The sequence below is a fragment of the Haemaphysalis longicornis genome, unplaced genomic scaffold (assembly GCF_048455015.1).
Source record: "Haemaphysalis longicornis isolate Haplotype H1 unplaced genomic scaffold, Haemaphysalis longicornis Haplotype H1 scaffold_171, whole genome shotgun sequence".
NCBI classification, from domain to species: Eukaryota; Metazoa; Arthropoda; class Arachnida; order Ixodida; family Ixodidae; genus Haemaphysalis; species Haemaphysalis longicornis.
Window position 1 is genome coordinate 39,639 of NW_027526277.1, and position 26,556 is coordinate 66,194.

Below are 26,556 nucleotides of genomic sequence, written 5' to 3' on the forward strand. Positions count from 1 at the left end.
GAATTGGTATTCACCAATTTGGAAAACGGAGTCCCATTCGTGGCAAGCAGTGTGCATAAGGTAGCTTTTCTCTAGCGGCCAAATGTCTCTTTGTGGTCTCTACACTTTGTTTTCCCGGCCTCCAAACCAATCCTTAACGTATCTTTGCCGTACGACCACTCAATTCCGTCGGGTCCGGGTTCCCCAGGAGGTGCTATCAAACAAGTTAAGCAAGCCGTGCGAAGGAAGCGCGCAATGGACGCGAAGCTGCGCCAAAACAGACCCATAACAACCGTCGGCAAAGCAGACGACAAAGCCGTTACGCCGACACCGCCGCCGGCGAGCAGGCACTTCCGCTGGGAACTCTGGGTAAACTCGCCTCGCGCCATCTATAGTGTGCTCTGTGAGTGAACGCCCCCCCCCCCCACCCCCCATGCCGCCGCCTCCGTCGCGTTGGGAGGTTTGTTGTCCCGCACGCCACGAAAGAACCGTTGGCTGGTAGAGGTAGAAAGCTTTGCTTTAATACATCTTCACAGGTACGGCTTCGGCCGCGGCCCCGAGCCGACCCGACAGGAGTGGCTGCAGGAGAAGTACCAGCTAGAGTTGGACTTCCCTAATGTGCCGTACCTCATCGATGGAGATGTGCGGATAACGCAAAGCATGGCCATCCTTCGCTACCTGGGCCGCAAGCATGGGCTGGCCCCAAAGGACGAAGATACTAGGCAACGGGTCGAGGTGCTCGAGCTCACGGTGAGAGAGAGAGAGAGAGCGAGAGAGAGAGAACAATGACGTTATTGTGTGACAACCAGTAATCCTAGACGTCGGCCAAGAGCTCTTGGGCTCTGGAGGCGTCTTCGGCTGCTGAATGGGCCAGATTTGATCCGCTCGGTCGGAGCAAAGCAATATGGCCTCCTACTCTTATGTATACTCCTGATGTTGTGGGCTGTGGACAGGCCTACAACATGTCTGCTAGCTCTGCCCTGACTTACACCGGTGGCACTTGTCGAAATAAATGTCAGGGGTAACAGGGACTGCATACGCAACCAATCTGGTGCCCGAGTTCATTTGCACAAGTCGCCAAGCCACGGACGAGAATATTATTTATTTATTTATTTATTTATTTATTTATTTATTTATTTATTTATTTATTTATTTATTTATTTATTTATTTATTTATTTATTTATTTATTTATTTATTTATTTATTGCTTTATTGCTTTATTGCTTGTTTATTAGGTGGCCTATGTCGATAAGAAAAGGCCCCGTCGTTCCGTGGAGAGCGGCAGTAGAACATTGAACGACAGGGTGAGATCGGGGACTTCAAGCTTAACTGGCAGCGGTTGTGCGCTGCCTTCGCGCAGCTGCCTGCCGAGTTGCTTGGGAAGCGCCAGTTCCTCGCCGGCTCCTGCCTTCGACGCACCCGTCGACCGACTTCTCAGCGTAAGATGGACTGTTAAGCGAGCACGGCGTCGAGTACGGGAAAGAGAGGATAAAATAGGAACGACGGCGACTAAATGTGAATATTGGTGGGCAACAAAAGTAGCGACAGACAGCCAATGCCACTGCTTGAGCCAGAAAACACGACCCCTGAGACGGTTAAAACGCAACGCACGATGTGCGCGGTGTGTGAGGGGCATGCGAGAAACACCGTGTTTCGGGCTTGTAAAGCCACAGGAACGCGCGCGTTTCGGTCAAAGTCTTGCTTTTCGGAACTCTCTCCCCCCTAAAAAAAAAGGGGGGGGGGGTGCTGGGGCACACTAACCCGAAAATGGGTCGACCATTTTGGGGGGAAATTGCCAGAGTAGAGTACGTTTGTGCGAAGGAAACATGTAACGCTGTCGTACATATACAAAGAAAAACTGCACAGCTTTCTTAGAAGCTTCGCAAATGAAGAAAATTTCAGGAGGGCTTGCTGTGGCCCGTGAGCTAGTTACTACGTTTGAGCTTGAAGAAAAACCGCGCTAAGGACGAAACATCAGCGGATGTCTTAGTGATCTATTTTGCTATTGTGCTTCCTTTAGCATTGCATTCCCCCAAGAAAAAAAATCCTTCCTGGACCAGGAGGGGTTTCACTTAAAGTGGCAAGTTTTCTGATAAACCTGTTTTCTTTCCGACCATATGACTGCATTTCAAGTGGATTAAAAAATATTCCCTAGGCAGCACTACGGAAAGCAACGAAACTCTCCTTAACGACATGTGCCAAAATTTGTGTATCTATATGTGAAGCCAACTGCATGGCACCACAACCCTTTGCGTGGCTTCAGCCAGTTAACACCTGTAACGTGTTCATTTGAAAAAAATTAAGGTAATTATGTTTAGCGATCTTAGTGAGCGCCAGCACAACGAAGCTTATTAGCAACGGGACCGTCTGTGCATACCACAGAAGTTACAGCGACACATAAGAACAAGCGACTACTTTGGCTAAAAAGCACTCACTCGGCGCTAGCCATGCTCACGGAACTCGGCTAATATATCCTTAATTAGTAGTAGGTGGGCCTCGGTTGCCGTCAACAGTACGGACAGTATACCTTTCTACAAACTGTACCCCTGTCGACGTTTTGGTCCAAAGCCGACCCCACTTGACATATGTCGGCCACCGACCGATCCTGCGGAGCCCCAGAATGGTTTTCGTGCCACTTATTTTGATGCTTAAACATTTCCGTATGCACTCAGCCAGCAAACCCTCGTGTCCGTCCAGTCATATTTCAAGAAACCAGCTCACAGACCCGAGGTGGGCAACGAGGAGTTACAAAAAAGTCCCGGGACACCTCCACTATCGTGAAACCTTGAAAGGGGCGAAGCATGCAGTGTACAAGTGTATTCAAAGATTGTTATTCTCTCTTTTGTCACACGGCGTACGCTGATTGGGCGCCGGAGACGCGCCGGTAGGAATAGCAATCACGCGCTTGCTGAGGCGGTGGCGCCCTCTTTTGCGTTGAGACGGATTTAGCAAATAAATGTGAGAGAGAGTGGTCGTAAGAGTTGTCTTCGTGTCACACGCCGCACCGTGCTAAGAAGTATGCTCTACAGGAGAAAACCTGGCGTTATAAACCAATTTCGAGATGGAATTTAACAAATTTCTGCTGTTACCGCAATTAAATCCTAATTACTTCTGTTTTTTAAGCTAGTTTAAATCATGTTAGTTTATTTTGAACCGGTTTTATCCAGTATACACTCGTTTTTTACCATAGTTTGACAACTTGATTTACTGTGACGACACGAGACGACAACACGAGGCGCCGACAGCCCGCGCCCCTAAGGTGCTTCGCCCATAAAAAATATACCTTTTTTTAAACACTATCCATTCGCCAACATTTTGTACGCAGGCCTATCAAGTGTGACAGAAATCGGAACCAAACGATCTTGCCGAACTCCAGCATGGTTTTCGTGTCGTTTGTTGAATGCGTAAGCATTTCTATGTACTCAATCAGGACACCAGCCTGTCCATCCATTCATATTTAAAGAAGTGAGCGAGCGCACAAAAAGAAAACAAGTTCGACAGGGAGTATTTGCAAAAATAGAGCTGGTATCGCACCCCCCCCCCCCTCCTGTGTTTGGCACTGTGTTTGAGAATGATGGGTCCACGGTCGTAAAGTCAGAAGAAATCTTAGTACGTTCTCACAGGGGCAGTTTATTATTATTATTATTATTATTATTATTATATATATATATATATATATATATATAGAAATAAGGGTTGGCAGTCGAGAAAACCTCGGAAAGCAAAGGGGAGGATGTGGTAGATCATTGAAACAGATTAAGAATTTGGAAAGAAAGAAAGAAAGTGAAGAAAAAATGCCCGCCAGGTGGGATCCGAACCCACGACCTCCAGAATACCGGTCTGGTGCGATACATATATATATATATATATATATATATATATATATATATATATATATATATATATATATATATATATATATATATATATATATATATATATATATATATATATATATATGTATATTCATATGCATTTAAGCAACGTATTGTGCATGACCCGAGAACCGCAACTAATGTTTTTTTTTCACACCCGTAAATATATTCTGGTGTACGGCCAACAGGCTTTTGACGTGATGAAGTCCATTCTGCGTCTCTGCTACGAGCCGGGCTACTCGGAGGAGAAGCGGAAACAATTTCTGGTCATCGTCGCCGACAAGCTTCGGCAGGTCGTGTCGTACCTGGCCAAGCACGGCCCTTTCTGCGCAGGTCAGGACGTCACGTACGCCGACTTCCTCCTCTACGAGACCCTGCAGGTACGTGGATGTCATCACCACCACCCTCACTCTTGTGTTTTGGGATGCAGGACGGATGCCTCCTGCACTGGCACACCATTACCGCTAATTAGAGCGAGCCGAATTATTTACATTAAATCTGAAATTGCCGTGCCATCTTTTTTTATATCTTTCCACCTTCTTGCATGTTCCGCTATCGGCAATGAGACATGTGTTGTGTATTTAATCCTAGTCTTCAGTTCGTTCACCGTTACAGATGGACGCCACATCAACGTCCGCACAAGCAAGGGAGGAACGCACAACATAGAAACGCGCAATGAAACCGAGCATTTCACCGGAACACGGAAGTGGCTTCCGTGCCCACACGCGAACACGTGTAGACTGAACACTAAAGGATGAGTACGGCGTTGTGGAGTACAGCCACGTGACTTACAACACGTGCAAAATACAGAGGGTACACCAATCGCAAGAGCATGAGAGAATGTCTTAGATGATCACGAACGAAGGCTCCGGGCACCTCACAAAGGCCGCAGGTGACAGCTGTTAAATCTCCCGCTGGGTATGCGCCGGTCGTTATCATCATCACGAACAAGCTCGCTGTGCCATTAAAGTATCAGCCCTGTTACGGTTAGCCAGGGCCCAGGTTTGCCTTGCGTCATTCAACCGCTACAGTAGCGGTTGTCGTCTCGTGCAAGGTAGAACTCGTGACAATCACGGACAGGCACAGACAGCGTGAATCAGATTCACTGCCGCGAAACCTCTGACATGCTTTTGTCGGCATACTTCACGAGTAGTATGATAATTTTTACTTATTAGGTGCTGGCCAGTGGCACGTGAGGGTTCTAGTCGGAGGTGAATGACGCACCTAAATCGGGCCACCAGGGGGTGTTTCGACACAATCCAGGAGGTAGTAGCTTACAGAAGGAGAACTTTGGCAGCCACAGAAGCACTTGTTGTAGGCTAGCCGGTCAACACGCTGGAAACAAGGGGGATCGGCTATAAGGTTGGCATATCTTCGGGGCGGGGGAGGAAAAACGGAAGGTTGTGCCACAGCGTGCTTTCCCGTGCAGTATCGGCTAATACCAACGTTGTCGCCGGCACGCTTTAACAAGCCCAGCTCTTCCTCCGCTACCGTTCTGAAGGGGACGTTGCACCTGGTAAATGCAAGTGAATAAGCGGCAGTGGCGAAGCCCATTTTCGGGCCACCAGGCGTAGCTCCACGGGGAAAACCGCATGTACATTCTATTCAGCCGTAGCCGGCGTAGTTGCTTCCTTTTTTGTGGAGGTCAGCGCATCTCGTGCGCCGAAAAGGGAACCGGTTTGCGTGTTCCCCTGCGCCAAAAATGGAGAACGCGCTGTTTTTAAGTGCGCTTATAAAGTGCGAATGCACTTTATAAGCGACCCCAAACCATCCACCGCCGGCGTCGGCGGCGGCGGCGTCGGCGGCGTCGGCGTCCGTAGTGCTCCTCTATATTTAAAAAAGAAACAGCATCCGGCGCCAGGTTTCGATCCGAGGACTTTGCGGCCGCAGCGCGACGCTCTACCGACCAAGCCACGGGACGACGCTGATATCAGTGTTAGTGACGCGCCTTATATCTTTAACGCATTCAAACTACGTCGTCAGCGGCGTGCGTTGGCGACTCAGCGGCGTTATAGCGGCTTGATAACTGCGTGGTGTACACGTGATACTACAAACCCGATGGAAGAGATGGAAGAGAAGGCGGCGAGGCGGTGGGCTGCGGGGGCCGAGCGCAAGCGCCGCAAGCGGGCCGACAACCGTGCATTCGCACTTTCACATTCTCCCCCTCGGGGAAATGCGGGGGAATTTTTTTGAGTTTTATGCAGAGGCTAGCTCGTTGCGTGGTAACGCTAGAAACGCGGATGCGTGGGTGCGGGTGCGGCCCGTGCCATGATCCCGGAGACACTGGATAGCGCTTGAGCTCTAACCGACGTTAATGAAACGTTCCCTTATTCGAGAGGCTGGTTCAGCGGGGAGGGCTCACCGAGGCTCAGCAGGACTATTGTCGCCGAGAAACTCTCTGCCGCCTCGGGAAGGCGGGGCGCCGCGAAGTTGCTGGCTTCGCGACGAACGAAAAACGGCCTGAGCCAGCTTGCATTGCTGGCAGGGTAGAGCACACGCCCCTGTTAGACTGCGATGAACTCGTGAAGAAATACGTCACCCCCGACGACGAGTCCCTTCACTAGTTGAAGGTAATTAACCTGAAACGTCTGCGGTGCGCACTGCTGCGCTGCGTTCCTGACAAACCACTGACCGGACTTCTGACCAGCTCGAAGTCCTTTTAGAAGATCAGTCGAACTGTATAAGGCGGGACATTTCCGCTATCGCCGGTTTGCCACGTCTGTTAGTCCATCAAATCGCGCGGTGGCAGTCCACCGGGGCTGATAAAACCCATTGGCAGCCAGCGTCTGCGGCTTATTTCTGCCTGCAACATTACGGGGTCTGACCCCCTCCTCAGCTTTGAGGCTCTTACCACCCATTTCAGGTGTGTCCTTCGCACCGTCCCCCTCCAGCATTACTCCCTCTCCCACACGAATGAACGGTAAACTGAATCCCTGCCCTCCCCGGCCCTGTACCACCACATCCACCCCTCGCTGATTGCCGCCCCTATTGTTCCCTCTCCGGACTCAAGGCAACCTTGCACCACCGAAGGTGAGAGTGCCGGGGTGATCGCTTTCGTCCCGTCCACACTCTCTCCCAACGTGTGGCGGCGGCGAGTGATCCGGACCCGAGGGTCCAAGAGCTCCTTGCCTAAGAATCCCCTCCCCACCCCTATTCCCGCTCCGTAGTCTGCAGCGCCATAGATTCATCCCCGGAAGCCAGCACGGCTGTCAGATCCTGTTGGTGTCGTGGCCAGTCGTTGGCTTCATGTGGGTCCTCCTTGCTCTCAGAATGTGACGTCCCTTCAGTGGGCGAGGCTTTGGCGATTACAGTGAGGAGTAGAGGGTTTCGGAGGAGAGAGGGGAGCCCCTCTGGATGCTGACTTCTTGCTGAATTATCTCGGCTGCGAGTTGAAGGTTGTAAATACTTTGTGTAAATGAACTATGCATGAGCCAGTTTAATAAAAAGGAAGTCGTCTGCAGGCTTAGCTGGCTTTGGTGTCATGTAACTCAATCACAACTGCTGCACGACTGTTAAGTTTAATGCGTCTCTTAAGTCCTCCACATCCGTTTGAACAGTTTTTGTTACGAAATTCTGAGATATTCCACCCTAAAGTCAAATGTGATCATCCAGCTAAGCGTGTGGACGACTGTACGTACTGTGCATGTTGCTTCTTGGAGTAGCCCATTGTCTGGTATGTGCCGTCGACCACTGTCTTCAGAAATTATCTGATCATCTCTTCGGCATCGATCTACCGATCCTCCTGTCGTGTTCTATTGAAATTTCAACTCGTGTCCTCCGTTGTCATAAATGGAACGTGCTAAATTCACTAGATTCCACGGTTCGGGCAGGGCGATGTGGAACCATTCATAGAGCAAGACAATTCTTCCCCCACCTTCCTCCGATCCTTCAAGTCGACTGTCTTAATTTGCACGCGCTGTCGCCCCTTCACCCATCCTTTCGCGCCAGTGGTGACAGCAGCAACGCCATTGTATCAATAAACATTGTTTTGACTCTTTGGTGCTGCGCTTAATTAAAGCGGAAGCACTCCGGAGTGGAGCAAACGTGGTGGCACGATGGGTTTGAAATCATTCCTTTGCTCACAACGCAGGTCGTGAAGATCCTTGGCCCGCGCACGTTCCGCGAGGGCTACCCTCAGCTCGAGGAGTACTGCGAGCGCGTCGCTTCTCTGCCTAAACTCAAGGAATACCTGACCTCTGATCGCTTCAAGCAGTGGCCAATATTTAGCCCCTACGCCCAAGCTCTTGGGCCACAGCACAAGCCACCGGCCGACGACTGTTGAGCGCAGGACTAAGAGGATGAGATCGGCGGACATCAAAAAGGACTGCGGAACACCATACCTTCCTAGGGCTTGCTTGAAAAAATCCGTATTCTTTACCCAATCTTCTGTGTTGTCGATTTTTGTAAAGTTTTATCCCAAATTTCGCTTTTTAAGCCGCTGATCATATGAAAACTTTTTTGTTGTTGTTGGCTCCATTTTTCTCTACTCTGTTTATCTTCAAGTTCACCTGTACCTTATACATTTACTAATGGAATCGCTTGTTCATAGCATTTTTTACCGTTTTTGTCTGTAGCCAAAATCAGCTGTTGCACAATAAAATTCGCGTTACACGTTGCTCTATTTCTTTCCCTGACCTCTCTTTTTCCCTTGAGCAAGAATTTTTAAATGAGTAACAATGAACCCTTCGATTGCCTGTAATACGACGCCTGTAATGCGTTCAGCACAGGGCTGTCATGAAATGACTAATGTGAAAATATGCTGCAGATGTTTCGCATTGGCCACTCAACGAACCGGCAGTCTTGGGAAGGGTCTTTAAAGCATCTGCATCCCTTCTGCCCTTAAACTTGCGCTATGTGAATGGAGAGGACATTTCCGTGGGAAATGGTATTGCTTCGACCTTTCACCATGACTGCAGACCCAGCTTCATGTGCAACGCATCTTCGTGGTCTGCATCTTCGTGGCACGCCCTTCGGCAGGACAACGAATGAAGAGCCAGTCGTGCAGTGAACCGGAATGGAAATGTGCATTGAAGGACAAGTAAAGCACTCTTCTTCTGCTCAGCGTCACTCGTCGGAGATTCAGAATCTTGATTTCTACACCTACTACAACTTCAGTCAACCTCTTGGCAACAGTAGGAGCATTTCGTTACCTGAACTTGCGAAGAGCAGTGCAGAGTGCTACTGAGGATATCAATTAGAAAAAAAGAGAGCATATACTGCACTACTTGCACCGTCCAGCCAGTTTTGGTAAAAAAACAACTGTAGTGTCCCAACACCTCATCAGACGTGAGTTCACCTCTTGCTGACCCGTGAGCGTGATATCGCTTTATGCACTACGTTCATGCATGACGACGATGTAGAAACACACAAGGGGGCGACACCAGCGCTACTTTTAGTATGGCAGGCCCGATCATTTTTTTTCTAGCCTACAATGCTGAGACCTGCGTGCCTCTCAGCTTCGCAATACTCCATCCATCAATTTGTTTTCCTGGTGCCATATCAGCAAACTTCGCCCAAACCATGACACTTGTGAACTTTTCACCGCCAGAAAACCCCAGGACCCATTGACCCAATTTCCCGATCAGAAGGAGGCGACAGCTTCTAATGCCACTGACTAACACTCTGCGTTCGTAGCGATCACAGCTTCCTGTCTATTAAATACCTTCTTGCGGCCAATTTCAGGCTCATTAAATAACACGGTTAGGAGATGGCAAATTGACGACGGTATACAAGTCCTCCACTTGCGTATATCTGTCTCTTTCAAGGGCGTCCATAAATGATTTATTGTATGGTTCAATGCTCCGACGCAACGCAGGCGATGAGGCGCGCCGTAGTGGAGGGCTCCGAATTAATTTTGACCACCTGGGGATCTTTAACGTGCGCTGAAATCTCGTACACACGAGCGTTTTTTTTTTTTTTTTTTTTTTGCTTTTCGCTATCAATATAAAAGCGGCCGCCGCGGCCGGGAATCGAACCCGGGCGTCCATAAATGCAATGGCCTTGAATTAGTTATTTGATGAGGTGCATCATTGAAGACGTCCACAGTTATTTGAAGAGGTACCTTTGAGTACCTCGATCGTGCTCTCTTCATGTGTCTTAGGAGTGCCCACAAGACAACGGATGGGTCGACATTGTCCTCCTGCATAAGCATTCCTGCATTTTAGCCACGTTCATCCTCTTACCGCAAGACGGCTTCGCCCTTCGCCACCTAAGAACCGCCGATCCCATGGCAGCCTTGCAACTTGCCCAACCAAATCGGAACCACAAGCAACTTAGTTTTCCTTCTATATAAACAAAGCTGCCGCCATCAAAATAACTGGCTTCCCTCAGTGCTAGCATGATGTGTCCCCCGTAACGGCAATTATTAATTTCCAAAACGCCCACACGCCTCGAACAGGCTCACTTCGGCCGGGTGACTACCGATGTACGCTGCATCACCCCAAGGCGTAGTTCGGCAATATTGCTTTGGCATCGGCCGTAGCTGGCATATACCCACAAGCAGGTGCGCGTCGCAGGCACCAAACTCCTGTCTCGAGATCAAGTTCGCACCAACAACCCCGGTTCCTTAAACATGAGTATATAAGGAGTGGGCACGGGAGCGGCGTAGCTGCTCAGACGGCTGAACGATCTCGCCTTCGCCATTTCCAGGTTCACAACAGACTTTCGCTCTACAAGCGCAGTAGAAATCGCTGTCTCATGCTGTTCCTGAGTCCATCTGTTTTGCGTTCAAATTATGACGAGTGTGTTAATACTGAGCGAATACTGTTGTGCTGTGGCGATGTAGAAAGCAACCGCCCCCCCCCCTCCCCCCCCCCCAAAAAAAAAGTCTCCAAAAGCGCAAAACAGCCTTTGTCGAGTGAAAGCGATCCCAAAACCAAAATTCTGCAGTATTCGAAAGAAATAAAACAATCATTTGAGACTACAAAAAGACAAGCCGAACTAACACAAGGTCAAGCCAACTTGTCGAAGGCGGTAAATGATGTAAGAGCGGCACAGGCACCTCTCGAGTCAAAACTGTTGGATTTCAGTGAGCACTTGAACCAAAATGAAGCCAGGTCGGGCGATATTGATCGCATTGAGTCAGGTGTACAACGTGTGCAACAAGCCAATAATGACGGTTCTTGTGATTTTCATGACCGCCTTCGACGATATTGAGAACGGCGGCTGACGAAATAATTTAATTTTCCACGGGGTAGAGGACGCTTAGGAAACTTGGCCAGAAACAGAGAATAGAATTTCCCCGCATTTTGCCCTGGACCAAGGACCTAAGTAAATCGAGCGGGCTCACCGCATGGGAAGACCGTATAGAGCCCACAAATGCAGACGAATTATTGTCCAGTTTAGCACTATGAAGATAAAGCTAAAATACCATCCCGACGATCGAAACTAAAAGACTGCGATGTATCACTGACACACGATTTTTCAACGGCGACAAGACAAGCTAGGAAAAAACTGTTGCAACACGGCAAAGAGCTGCAATGTTCACCTGATTTTAAGATTCTCCACAACAGGCTGGCTGTAAATGGCGCACCATGCGCTTACCATCGGCAAAATTACAGCGTGCGAGAAATTTCCGTTACGAATGCAAGTAGTAATCCGTATACTGGCGGTGCCAACGCCCTCGGATCAACTTCGAGAACTCGTGCGCCCAGCAGCCGGGCACTTGCGCTTGCTCTTAATCGCGCAGACGCTTCTTCCGGTATACGCGCGGACAAAATGTCCATTCTTAGCAATCAGCATCTGTTAACCACGCAGACGCTGGAAAATTATCAGCGGCTCAAGTTGTATTTGCCAACGTGAGAAGCGTTATGAGCAACAGGACCAACACAGCTGTATCGTCAGCTCATGCGATGCGAACATAATTGTCTTACCCGAAACATGACTATGGCCTAAAGTGTGCAGCAGCGAAATACTACACGGTAGCAAGGGTTACGGGGTTACAAGTTTTATCGCTGCGACAGGGAAGGCCGACACGGTGGTGACACACTTTTTGCTATAGCTGATGGCATCCCGTCTTTTTATAAAATGCCGAACTAAATTTGGACACTGTCCGGGTCTGCGCTACTTTCGCTAACCTAAAAATTATAGTTGGTGCCTGTTACCGCCCTCACAACACGTCCGAACACATTTTTTGACGAACTGCATGATGTTCTCAATATTCTCACTTGTCGGTTTCCTTCTTCATCATTACTTTTATTGGGTGATTTCGATTTTCCAAATATAATCTGCTCCGGGCCGTGTTCAATTCTTAAACCTTTTTCTCCGCAATCTCAGAATGTTCGGAATCTTTGTTCGTGTTTTCAACTAACTCAAGTGGTTTCAGAATCGACCAGATGCTTCCGGGATTCTTATAGCTCAGTTGATTTAATTTTGATGACACACCCAGATATGTTGTCAAGTACAACCTACTTGACTGACCTCAGTGATCACTGCCTGTAGCACCTTACCTTTAAGGTACCTGCCCCACGCAGCATAAACACAAGGGAAGCAATTCTCGACTATTGTAAGGCGAATTTCGCTGCTATTAATGCTGAGCTGGCTATCTATCTTGATACATATCTTGCAGAATTCCAGCAGCGGAGTGTGCAAGAAAGCTGGCATTTATTTTGCGCTAGATTAAGTGAACTTACAGCTGCACCCATACCAACGAGACGAATTAACTGTAATTCCAGCGCGCCGTAGCGGGCGGATGCCCTAACAGCAGCACCAGCGCTCGTAAAGTAAACACTTATTCGTCTTCCAGCGCACCGTGATATACCAAAACCCTGCCCAAACCCAGCAACAGTAACAACAAAATAAACGTCTACTCCGTATGGCAAAGCTGCGAAACACAAGTGATCTATGCGAACAATATTAAAGGTGGACGCAGGATATTGCACGGCAATCTGCGATGCAAGGGAACATTATATTTGTTGCACTTTGCCAAGTATATGTTAGCCAGCAATCCAAAGAAATTCTGGAATAGCGTAAATAAAAAAGACAACAAGATAATCACTCAAACTGATTCTTTTGGCGAACCCATAGCTGCTTCGGAATGTTATTTGGCGTTTAACGATGTTTTTTTTCGCGGGTGTTCAGTCGTTCCTCAATCGCACCCACTTACCCTGACGTCCAGCAATGCTGTTTCCCCCAATATTCCCGGTCATTTTCGGCCCACCAGGAATCATAAACATCATTGATTTCTTGAAATTATCCCCCTCTTGCGGTATACCGACAGCACAAACTCATAGTTTCTAAAACAGACCAAAACCTACTCATCAATACACTATTAATCTGGTTGCACATAAGTTCCTCTTAGTAAGAGGAACTTCTTTTGGAAACAAGTTTCTCTTATTTAAGAGTAACCTGCACCCCACATAAACTTTTAAAGGGGTCCTGAAATACCTCCCGCCGATGCATGGATGTACATGTAACCAAATAAAGCAATGTATTAGCAATCTCCTACCGCAAGAATTTTGTTAAAGCGATGAGTATTAGCTGAGAAATCGTAAATCAAAAACCGCGCATTATCGTCGCTCCGCGTTTCCTCCTCCTTTCGACTTATTCTCGGCTGTTGACGGCGCGCGAGCCTTGCCTCCCATGATGCTGCTCTCCTCAGCGGTGACGTACTTCCGCTATTGCGCTGCTCACACTGCCGTCTGCTACGCGCAAGCTTTGTTGACACCATGAATCCCGCACTCCGCTCAAGGTTGGAAAAGCGAACAAAAAATCTGGCCGCATGTGTGCGGCGGCCTGGCCTTGCCCTTTCGCGGTGTACGTCTTTTTATCGGCCATGAACTCGCAGCCGCACAGGGAGGATCGTGCGCTCGTTCTCTTTGATGCACCGCGCACTGTTTATCCAAAAAGAGCCGTATCAGATGTGGCCCCGCTGGTGCCGGGTCTTATTTTGCGGCGGTGGTAATTCCTGCCGGCGGCATGCGAAAAAGACATTTTAAACCGATGCAGAACCCGTGCACAAAACGCTTCAATCATGTGACCAGTTCAGCTTGGGGCGACGCGTGGTGGAGAGCGGCAACGTTGGCAAAACATGCTCCGCCCCGGCTCTGAGCTTTCTAGCGCTGGAGCGAGCGCCATTTCTTTGACAATCTCAAACATCGGTTGTCTTGGCAACAAGGCACAAACCACTCTAGAAATCCGTTACGGTTCCGTGATCCCGGTTCTGCTCGGGGCCCCACCTCGCGACATGTGGGCACTGCAGGCGTACCACTCACTCCCATTTGGAAGTGCGAGATGCGTTTGGCATTACAGGAGGCGATGGTGTGTGTGTTGTGGACGCCTTTGTTTCGCGATGAAATGCGACGTTGTGCTTCTGCGGGTGGATAGTTCTTCCCATGTTCTGGATTATCTTTCTCGAGCGACGTACGACTCAACCTCGCATGGGGTATGTGCAGTGTGCGTGGCTAAAATCCATCTCGGCTTGTGCGCCAGAGTTAAGTGACTTGCTGTTCGTCCCGGCAAACCGCGCGCGAGGTGAGTGCCGAATTTACGACGGGCAGGAGGAGGCAACCCATCGTCTCTCAATCGCGGTTCAGACTTGCAACGCATGTTGTGATGTTGTGTTCGTTCGAAACGCATCTCTGGATTGTTTTGAAGTTTAATAAAATGTGTGCGTCAAACCGGGGCATTCGGCTCAGGGAGTTCGCTGCGATTGCACGAAAGAAGTGCCACGAGGCTTCAACGCTTTTTATATGGAATGTACTCGGGTAAGAGAATATCCATGTCGTGTTATGGCCGTGATGCATTCACTACAAACGGTTAAGCGTTTGTTTACACTTGTTTCGTTTGTCGTAAAATGTCCAAGCACTCCGGCACTCCGCTGGCAGATCAGCCGGCGAGCCGACGCTGAGCAGACGACTCATCTCTTTGCCGGAATTCCAAAGTGAAAAAGCCGCCCAATAGCAGGATGTCTAGCTCATGACGAACATCTGGGAATCGATGACGTAGACATGTGAAGATGGCGGCGTCCAAAAACACGAAGGGAAGGGTGAGGAAAAAGCGACAAACTTTGCAACAAAAGTGTGAGCTTTCCGCTGCGCGTAAAAGAGTAATACTTGGCACAGGTGACGTTGACGACCCAATCTAACGATTGCGCTAGTTCATTTAGTGTGCTCAAAATGCCTTTCAGGGCCCCTTTAATATATCAGGAACGACGCCCCACATATACTCACAAGTCTGTATGTGAAACAGATTCCAAGATATTCATTTGTTGGGAACACTGTCTCGCGCATTTTCTGACCACTTACCTGGAAGATCGTTCCTTATAACTGTGCCTGCTGCTCCAGTTTAAAAATCCTGTTATTCACGGCTTCGTCCGCCACTATTATTGTGTGCTAGACGAACCAGTTTACGACTTAATCTGGGCCACCAACCTTAAAACATTGCCACACGGATGAAATGTTCTCTTATTGCAATAATGAGAATTGTTATGTGTAACTTGATCGCAACAAAGACTGACAGAAAAGTTCTTTATGTACCATGAAGGCCAAAATACAGTTTTGCGCTATTACATCTGCAACACCTGCAAAACAAAAAAAAATATTCTGAAAAAGGTATTTATGCCTGGTTCCAAGAAAGACAAGAAAAAAGGAAACACCACTAAACACAACACATAGTAATATTAAGTTAGTGCGAAAGTTGAAATCTTGCATTCCTTTTATTCAGGGCTGTGAAACAAGAGCTGTACACAAAAAGAGTGGCTCCACAAGTCAGTGCACCACGAACGAAGTGCCTGCAAAACAAGCAACGAGACTTAGATTACATGTGCTTATATTCATGTCCTTACATGTGCTCTCATACCGCAGAGGTTGAACTGCTAGACAAAGCCTTTCAATCTAAACGACATTAACGAATGCGCAAATGGTTTCCTGTTGACGGGTGTCTGCCACCAGTCCGAGGGTTTGGCTGAACGCACGAAGGTAGGACAAATCGAGAATGAAGTGCAGGGCAATACACAATATGAAGGAATGTTCCAGTAAAAATTCTAGTTGTAGTGGTATGGTTTGAAGCCGTGACACAATCTCGCTGGTTCCGCCGTGAGTGACGAGTTGGCCGTTAGCAGGTGATTCCATCAACAAAAACATTTTATTGCGAAGATATTAGTGTCACATCTACCAGACGCTTTCATGGCTGCGCAAATAATGAGCTTTTCGTCAAAGCCAAGTTTGCCCCAAAAGCTCTGTTACCTTTATTCTAGTGAAATTTTAACCAAGAATCGTAGTTCAGTTTATCACTGAGGCAACAGCACCACTGCGTCTAGGTTTATTACCGGTTAAAATTGGTCCAAAGTGGAGATGTCAATTAACGCTTAATAATTCCCATCTCTTTCATTACATAAGTTTATATGGAAGATACAGTTATAAATAGTGGTTAAATCTGAAAAACCTCAAAACAAATTACACAAAGTTCAAATGCTCAAGGAACTTTTAACTGTGGGCAGTTTTCTCCCAGTTGTTGTCGTCAATAATTGCCATCCGCTGCAAACTCGAATCGTCCTCGAATCAGTCTCGAATCGTCCGCCAACTGCACGGAATGCAATCCGGCGCTCAAATTTTCCATGTATTTTATAGACTTTTTGGTCTTTGGCACACCTTGGACTGCGCACAGACTGTCCAGGACTGGTAAATCGGAGAGGCCCACTCTTCCACTCCATTAGGCAGCAGCTGCGTCGTCACTTTACGTGGTCTTTGCTAGTGTCCCTAGATAATATACAGAGTACCGTTACTGAGGCGCGCAAGTGAGCACCAGCGGCCATTTTGGTGTTTATCAGTGTTGCCAGATTGACGCTTCTGCGGCCTCACCGCTACCTTTGGCGAGGTCATTTGTAAACAACACCGCCGAAGACGCAGCAATACGGCATCTTCGAACACACTTCTGCAGCCGAAATGCTGCGAAGCGCGTTATCTTTGATTCGCGTTCGGAACGACGCCAGTCGCGCGCCACCGCAGGGCAGGGGGGACAAGCTAAGCCTACCAGAGTTGGCCGACAGAAAACGCATGAACAACAAAATGGCGGTGCCCATGAAATGTCATGGGATGCAAACTGACCAATGATCACGGCGGCGGCACGAAACAATAGGAGAAAAGAGTGCCGATACTCTGTAACCTTATCTTGTGGCACTAGCTTTTGCCTGCCAAGAGGAGTTGTAGCAATTACTAAGCAGCTCCAATCTGCTTCGGCCGTATAAATTCTGTGGGCAAGTACAATACGAAGCTGTTTTGGAGCAGTACTGAGCCGTACCAAGTGACAAATAAGAGACACCTGCGGTTTCCCCGGGAAAGAAAGGCTGATCTTTGGATTGAGTCTTCGCACCGCTAAAGGTGTTCGGTGCCACTGCATCTAGGGACGCAGGCATCAACCCTGGGTAGCAAGCAACGAAGAGAAGAAAGGTGCTGCTACGTGGGGTACATGCTGCGTCCGCAGGCGCACTTTGTTTCTCTATTAATGCGTTGCTTTCTCTGGGAGGAAAAAGTTGTAACTTGTGTGCAACCTGAACCATCTCAAAGCAAATTATACGAAGTTCAAATGCTCAGGCGACTTCTAACTGCGGGCAGTTTTCTGCCAGTTGTTATCGCCAATAATTACCAGCCGCTGCAAACTAAGTCATTCCGGTAGCAGTACCAGACTTGGTAATACGGCCGCCAAAACGGCTGTAAAAACCCCACGTTTGTAGCCCTTCCGAATTCCGTTAGGCCAAATACCTGAAACGGTAAGTAACTATAAACTAACAATTCATGGCAATTAAATTAAACTCGGCCGAATGAGAGGGCCAGCCTAGCTGTCCCCCTGAAAAGGCGTCAAGGTTGAACGTGGTTGAACCACGTGTGCCGAGCGAAAGCTGTATTTTCGCACCGAAAGCGCGCAGCGAATGCGCACCACAAGACAAAACACAGACGCTGCTCGGCGCTGTACGCTCTGTACGCATGAACGCGCAGCGGACTTGAATGCAGCCAGCGTCACCATGTATCATCTTCTATTGGCACACGTTCGTACACTTTCGCCTATACCCTTAGAACGAACGGGCGATTACGCGGTTTCACTGCGCATACGAACGAGGGGCTGGCTTGACCTTCGCTGAGCGCGAAGGTCAGATTGACGCTACGAAGAACAAGGAACAAGCGCGCGCAGCGATCTACTACGCGAAGCACAGCTCAAGCGACAACGGCGGACAGGGGCGGCAGCGGTGCGTGCGGCGCAGCATCAACGCGGCAATGGCAAACACCGGCCGTACGTTACTCCGAAATGGGTATAGCCACAAGTCATACGCAAAACATCGGCCGCACGTCACAGCTTAGATGGTCAAAAATATGTACGGAATGCATGGGTGCATTTTTCATAAATGGCTTCTATAAATTCGATTGCCCCATGTAGGGGAGGTTTTTTTTTACCCCAGCGACTGCACTGAACCCTTTAAAGCGGCACCAACGTAAGCTATAGACATGTTTCTATACCATGCAGTGGGGAAGACATTTGGCCCCCTTAGGCAAGGGGAAGACGCGTCTTAGCGCTATCGGTGCGCTCCGAAACTTGTAAAGACAGCAGATATATTCCATCTAAATCGCTTGGCGCGTCAGTTGCCCGTCTCACTGCCTACTATCATTGCATGCGAAGTAATGCAGCGCCGCAGATTCTTGATGTATCGGTCACGCTAACATTTATCTTCTAGAGAAACCTCCTGAATGACAACAGTGATGGCAGAGCAGCAAGAGAAGACATCCCACCACCCCGAGAGAGAGAGAGAGAGAGAGAGAAACAACATTGCAGCCAGGGCAGACTGGAAGGTCGCGTAAGATTGTGCCTCTGTATAGATGCGTACCTCGATGACTGCAAGCTGGACCCACCTTGAGTTCTTGCCTGGCTTTTGGTAACGAGCACAGCAGGCGCCCCACCAATATACCAGCAGAGGAGTAGTGGCGGTAAGAACTATACAAGCCCGTCCGGAAGTCCCAAAGTAAGCAAAGAAGGCTCGGCGGCACTGGAATGGTTGTCCACGTATACAATTCCCGATGTAGAAAAAGAGGTAGAGGAATAAAGAGAAGAAGAAGAAACTGCTCGGGACGGTGGCCTCCTGCCTCTCTGCTTCTCTTCGCCCGCCCCTTTCTTAACATTTGGTGCCGAAAACCCCGTGCGGCAACGATTGACTTCAACGCACGACCTCAAGGGCCCGTCTTTCATCTTCTCCGCCCCTTCGCGCTGCGAGTGGGGGAGGAATCGTTTAACGAAGTGGTCCTGGAACGTCACGGCTGGGGGGACGATTAGGTGCAGCCTACCGCGTAATGGAGCGACTGAAGAGCAAGATTTCTCCGCGAAGAGCCAAGAATACGAGGCTTATAAAGGAAGCTCACTCGTTGCTCGACGCTGGATGTCAAGACATCGCCAAGCTCACGGGCTTGCAAGATCGACTCATGGCCAACCACGCCGAGCTCTTGAAGATCAGCGAGGAGCTCGAGGCCTTCCTTACGGCGGAGGAACAAGACATCGAGTATCAAGCGGCCGAGGAATACAATGATAGGACCCTCGACACGCTGGCGGAAATTCGATGCAAGATCGACTTTCTTGAACGAGCCGCTCAGAACGCCCCACATTCGCCGGCTGTTAACGAAATGGTCTCGTTCAGACAGGAAAGTGCGGCCACGACCTCGGGACCTCGGCTTCCGCCGCTGGACGTACCGGTCTTTCGAGGTGAGCTTCAGCTTTGGACGGGTTTCTGGGAGCAGTTCGAGCAAACCATCCACAACAACAACGCTCTGACGCCCACGTCGAAGTTTTATTATCTGCGCCGTTACGTGATGGGGGAGGCGGCTGCAGCAATCGCAGGCTTACCGACCACAGACGCCTGTTATGCGGATGCTATAGAAATCCTCAAGCAGCGATACGGGAACAAGCGAAGGATTCAGCAGCAGCATCTTTCCGCACTGAGGAATCTGTCGCCTGTAAAATCGTCTGCTGACATACGGGGGCTCAGGCAGCTCTACGATGCGGTGCAGCTGCATAGCCGCTGCTTGAACTCTCTGAAGGTGCCCACCTGCAGCTTCTCTGCCATGCTCGTAGATATATTGCAGCACGCGCTCCCACACGATATTGTGCTGAATTTTACTAAAGAGAAGCGGCATCGAGAGCTGACCTCCTCCCCAGGGTACGGCCCTCCTCCAGCCAATTCATCGGGAGAGCTGAACCCTTCCCCAGCAGACGAGGCACTCCCAGCCCGCTCATTGGCAGTGACAGCTGAAGCGGACGATGAATTGAAAGAGCTGCTCACCTTTGTGAGGATGGAGCTAGAGAGCCGCGAGCAGTGCTGCGAGTTTCCCCAGCGACAAGTTGCTGGCAACCGACCAGAGAAGCAGCGAAGTTGCCCCTTCACGGCGTCGGCATTACACGTCACTGCCCGCAAAGACCGAAAGGAGGAGTGCTTCTTTTGCCATTCCCAGAAGCACAGCACGCGTTCATGCACCGCCGACCTCTCGCTGGCTACTAAGAAAGAGCATCTCGCAAGGGACAGAAGATGTTTTAGGTGCACGACCAAGGGTCACCAAGCGAGAAACTGCAGGGCCAGATTGAGTTGCGCGTCGTGCCACGGGAGGCATGCAACCACCATGTGCGACCCTTCGTTCAAAGGCAATAATGCAACCGAGGGTGCACCGGGAACAACGGTCTGCGTATCGGCCCCGGTTCAAGCGTCTGGAGAGAGCAGCAACGAACAGTCGAACGATCGTTCTAAGGACAATGGGGTGTACCTTCAGACGTTCCGAGCATGGTTGAGCCACGACGGGAGGAGCCGACTCGTTCGAGGTATACTCGACGGCGGAAGCCAGAGGTCGTTCATCACCGAAGATCTCGCAACCAAGCTGCGTTTGAAGGTTGTGAACGAGACGACGTTCGCATTCAACACGTTCGGCAATGTTTCTACTCCGTGTGCGCAGAAGCGAAAAGTCGTTCAAGTTCCCCTTCGGAGCCAACACGCTACAGATGTCCACTCTATCGAAGCGATAGTGGTACCTGTCATCTGCCAGGATGTATCAGCACCATCAGCTGATATCTCTTTCGTAGAAGATCTGCGAAGGCAGGGCAAGGTCTTTGCTGACCAGCAGATGTTCATAGGAGTAGATTCAGAGCCCGGCCTCGGTCTGCTCATTGGATCCGACTACCTTTGGCGTTTGCTAACGGGAGAAGTTATTCGGAGCCCGGATATCGAAGGACTGGCGGCGATAAACACTATTTTTGGGTGGACGCTTCAAGGTCCGTCTCGGCAGAAGGCATTCCTAGATGGGGGAACTCACCTCATGGTCTGCGTTCTGAGGGTGAGCAGCGTCACGAAGGACGAATCCGCGTCAGAGCTCTTGCAGGCTTTCTGGCAACTGGAATCAATGGGCATAGCGGACTCGAGCGAACAATCTACTGATTACCTGGTACAGTTTAAACAAACAATTCAGAAGAATAACGGAAGGTACACTGTTGCACTCCCCTGGAAAGAAGGCTGGAAGAATTCCTTGACGGACAATCGTGACATCGCACTGAACCGGCTGCAGAGATTAGTAAAGCGACTTTCTCACCAAGAAGGGCTGCTACAGAGGTACGACACAGTGATCAGGCAGTACTTGTTGCTCAACCATGCTGAAGTCGTACCCAAAGTAGTTCCTGACGATCGGGTGGTTTACTACATGCCGCATCGCGAGGTCGTGCGCGAGGAGTCACTGACAACCAAGCTGCGAGTTGTTTTTGACGCGTCCTCGCATTCACAAGGTGTACCATCCCTCAATGACTGTCTCAACAAAGGAACGAACCTCAACCCAGAGTTACTTCAGGTTCTGCTGCGGTTAAGTGGTATCCCATAGCTATAAACTCGGACATAGAAAAGGCATTCCTTCAAATCGAAGTGCAAGAAACGGATCGGGACGCTTTCAGATTTCTCTGGTTTGAGAACATTCCCACCATTTCCACGGAAAAGATGGTCGAATGGAGAATGACGAGAGTGCCATTCGGCTCAACCTCAAGTCCCTTTCTGCTCATGGCCACTATCCACCATCATCTGGATACGGTGAGCGAGGACGACCATGACTTCGCCAGAAAACTGAAGAAGTCGTTTTACGTGGATGACTTACTCATAGGAGCGGACACATACAACGAAGGATTGGACGTTTACGAGAGATCGAAATCTATAATGAGTAAAGCTGCTATGAATCTTCGTAAATGGAAAACTAATAACAAGCAGCTTCAGAAGGTTTTTGACCAGAAAGAGGAAAACGTTGACGGAGCATCAACTTCTGGGACCGTGCTGGGAATGCTTTGGAATACAGAGCATGATTGTTTTGACTTATCGCCCAAAGCAGTAACCCAGTACTTGGCTTCGGTCACACCTAGCTCGAAGCGTTCTTTGCTGAAGACGGCGGCCAGGATCTTCGATCCACTTGGAGCTCTCGCGCCATTTACTGTCACAGCTAAGATCCTGTTTCAACAATTGTGGATGAGGCAGGGGTCATGGGATGCTGAGCTACCCACCGATGTAGCTATGTTGTGGAAAGCCTGGTGCGCCGATTTACTCCAGCTGGTTTCGATTAGGATCCCACGGTGCGTGAGACATGGGCTTGACACAGTAGTGAAAGCTGCTGACATTCATGTTTTCGTAGACGCCAGCTTGAAAGCATATGGAGCGTGCGCATACCTCAAGGCTTCAGACACCAATGATCATGTTGTCACTTCCTTGATTATGGCCAAATCTCGAGTGGCACCGATGAAAGCCTTGACTCTTCCGAAACTGGAACTGATGGGCGCAGTGGTAGGAACGAGAATGGTGAAATACCTGCGAACATCGTGGGATACGTTGTCGATGAGCGTTGTCATGTGGACGGATTCTACAACCGTACTCAACTGGATCCGAGGGCATCTGAACAAACAAAACCAGTTTGTCCGGAACCGAATACTTGAAATTACAACTGTAACCAAACCAGAGGACTGGATATATTGCCCAGGTGAAGATAACCCTGCAGATTTCTTGACGAGAGGTGTGTCGGCGACTACTCTACGTGAGAGTCGAATATGGTGGAGAGGCCCAGAATGGCTGCCGAAACCGCGTTCTGACTGGCCTACTGACCCAAGCAGATTGAAAGACGCTTGCGGGGAGCAGATGGTGCCCCCACAGCCGGGTGATAAGGTCTCTCAGTTTGCAGGGGTGCTTCTTCAGACACAGGGAAATTCAGAGCCCATTTTATGCCTCGAGAGATTTAGCAGTCTGCAAAAGCTGCTGCGTATCACAGCACAGGTCTTCAGGTTCATGGAACGTTGTCGACGTACGCAAAGGTCGTTTCCTGCGTCGATCACCGCCGAGGAGATGGACAGGGCCGAGATTTTCTGGATACGGCATACCCAAAATGAAGTTTTCGACCGAGAGATCGGGCAACTTCGATGTGGCCATTGTGTCGACAAACAATCTGTCCTGCATAACCTCCACCCATTTTTCGACAACAACCGAGTTCTTCGTCTAAGTGGTCGTCTTCAGGGAATGAAAGCTGCCTACGAGGAAAAGCATCCGGTCGTACTACCCAAGCGGCATGCCTTCACAAGGTTAATGGTTGTTGAAGCCCACTGTCGTGTATTTCATGGTAGCGATGCGAGCACTATGGCCCAGTTACGTCAACGTTTTTGGGTTATTCATGCTCGGCAGGAGGCGAAGAAGGTGATTCGTGCTTGCTTCCTCTGTAAACGATTCAGCAGCAGACCTGTTAACGTACAACATGCTCCGCTGCCTGAGGACAGACTACTGGCTTCCAAACCATTTGAGGTAACTGGACTCGACTTCGTCGGTCCACTTTACGTGAAAAACACCCCGGGCGCAACTACTTCAAAGACTTATGTATTGCTGTTCACGTGCTCTACCACAAGAGCTGTGCACCTGGAGTTAACAACCGGACTCTCTTCGGACGCTTTCCTTCTCGCTTTTCGTCGGTTCCTGGCGCGCCGAGGGGTACCGTGCACTTTGTACTCCGACAACGCGCTCGCATTCAGAAGAGCTTCAAGAGATATCAAAGAGGCACGGAGGATAATGGGCACCTCTCCATTATCCTCATTCCTCTCCACCAACCGGATTAAGTGGAAATTCATAGTCCCAGCAGCGCCGTGGTGGGGAGGTTGGTGGGAGAGGCTGATTCGCTCCGTAAAGTCAGCCTTGCGGAAGGTGCTTGGAAAGACGAGCCTGAGCGCAGAGGAGCTGACCACGCTTCTTACAGAAGTAGAAGCTGTCATCAATTCAAGGCCTCTTACTTATACGTACACCAGTGCGGAGGAGCCCTCGCCTATATGCCCTGCGCACTTTCTCATTGGAACTTCCTTGCTGAGCATACCTGGCCCAGGCAATGAGGACGACTCCTACATCAACCAGGTGACACGTGAAACCACAATTAGCAAGCTTCGGTACCGGCAGAAGCTTTTGGACCACTTGTGGAATCGCTGGAGAAGAGAGTATATCCTTCAGCTGAGGTCCTTTCATCATCATCCAAGTGCGTCCAACCGAAGTTTACAAGTTGGGGACGTGGTCTTGGTGGAGGCAACTGGCACCCCCAGGAGCCTTTGGTTGCTGGGCCGTGTTGCAGAAGTTTTTCCTGGACGAGACGGGCTCACTCGGGCCTGTAGCTTGAAGACGCAGGATGGGAAGATAATTAAGAGACCGGTGCAGACACTTCATTTCCTAGAAATGGGACCTCCATCTTCTGGTGGGGGGAGAATGTAGAAAAAGAGGTAGTGGAATAAAGAGAAGAAGAAGAAACTGCTCGGGACGGTGGCCTCCTGCCTCTCTGCTTCTCATCGCCCGCCCCTTTCTTAACACCCGATACTCCAAAAACTGCACTCGCAAGCCGTTTTTGGAGTACTACGGTAGCGTGCTCCACACGGGATTATTGGCCCCGAGTACGCACAGGAGTATAGGCGCACGTGTTTATAAGGCGGCTTTAAGTGGACACTGTTCGCTAATACGTAGTCAGCGCAACACAGCATATATGGGGGCTGCGCTGATCTTATAGTGTATATAACGAATATTATCTGCAGCCTTGGAGGCGGTTTCGTTCAACTGCGGTTTTTCGGGGCACCGGCCTTAGCTCACGGCACGTTCCGGCTTCGCGACCAATGCGGTGCGATATTCCTGAACCGGAACTTCACTGGCAAGGCGGCGTCCATTGGCGGTGAACAAACCATGGTGGAAGCTTCTCGCCAGGGATACCGATCCGGCATACGGAGGTGAAGGCGTTGGGGTGAACCAACCGATTAATTCTGATAATGACCAGCTGAATCTAGTCGTGTGGGCTAGAGGTGGAGGGTTTCGAAGGTCTTTACAGCGAAATTTTTGTTTTTTCCAAGTAATGTCCGACCAATTATCTCCATTTATACTATTATAACGATTACAGGTGGAACTTTCTCGAAATCTGCATTTTCCTGCAGATGTTCAGGACTAGCTTTTGCGGGGCATCCAGTGCTTCTGACGGAAACCATCCCTGACAAGTGGCTCGTCACCCTTAGTGCCACACATCTCTCCCTGCTTGGCCTCTCCTTCAACCCCATGAAATCCGCGGTGCTCCAGTTGTCCGGAAGTCCAGGAGTGAACACCGAGCTCTTACCAAACAACGACACCATACCCTTGGCGACCGAACGCCGGTACCTTGCGGTGATCCTCCCCTCTTCGTCAGATCTCCTTGGGGCTCACAAAGAACACTAATATGCATCTGTCTTTGCATCCGGCGTGACATGGAACATGCATCGAGCATCCTGGGATGACGTATCACGTCCTTACGCGCCGCTATCTTCCATCGATCCCAACCGCAAATTCAAAATGCCACCAGGACTCTCCAGCGGGTAGAAGCAATTCTAGATCGCCTGTGGTTGAATGTCGCATACACGCCACGCGCAACTTCCTCTTTAAGATGAAAAAAAGCTACGTCGCCACTCTGCCCACACTGTGATGCGAGAGAAACCCTCCAGCACCTGCTCTGTGAATGTGCTCGATTCAGTGCTCAAAGAGTGTCCCTCGCAGTGTCTTTGGGACTGCCGGTTTACGTGGACATTCAGCTAAAGGACGTTTTAGGACCATGGGCTTGTCACAAACGTGCTTTACGGGCTACAAAAGCTCCGATAGAGTACCTGAAACACACAGGTCTAGACGAGTCGCTGTGAATAACTCGCCGTTTCTGTGCGCATCAAGTTCTTGAACATCAACGTCATCGTCTTCATCATGTCACGAACTGGCGGAGCAAGGTAGGCATTTTAGCCCGGCTAACATCGCCAGACTTCATTAATGATCGTTCTCTCTTTCTCTCTCTCTGTCACGCCTGCCGAAGAACCAGTGCTGTGCTACGCCGGAGGTCAATGTCGGGGGGCAACAGATACATCCTCGTTCGTACGTGAGCTGTGGATGGTGGTGCATGTCTCAGAACTGACCTTCGCCAACGCAGTGGTGTGCGTTTCATCCAGCACCCGTGCATGGCTGGAGCGTGCCCAGCGTGAGGTGGGACGCACGTCGCTCGGCTGCCATGGTTGCATGCCCGTTGAGGCCATCCAAGGTGGCCTGGGATGGTCGCCTGTCGAGGATCGAGAGCCAAGCAGCAAGCTGGCCTTCGAGGCTTGACTTCGACACATGGACTACCAGCGGTAGGCTCGACGGTACATAGGCTTTAAGGGCCCCCAGACGGTGTGGACCTCCCGAGTGCACACGCAGTCGCAAGTTCGG

At 49.8% G+C, this 26,556-nt stretch overlaps 1 protein-coding gene across 1 annotated transcript in view; it reads left to right on the top strand.

The window, feature by feature from the left end:
* LOC144166453 (glutathione S-transferase Mu 2-like) overlaps positions 1–8,473 on the top strand; it is a 28,713-nt gene extending 20,240 nt beyond the window's left edge. The window contains exons 2-4 of the mRNA XM_077695966.1: positions 516–729; positions 4,043–4,234; positions 7,945–8,473. Coding sequence (XP_077552092.1) covers positions 516–729; positions 4,043–4,234; positions 7,945–8,136 — 598 coding nt within the window. The 3' untranslated portion in view covers positions 8,137–8,473. The remainder of the gene's footprint in view (positions 1–515; positions 730–4,042; positions 4,235–7,944) is intronic.
* Positions 8,474–26,556: the final 18,083 nt, after the last annotated feature.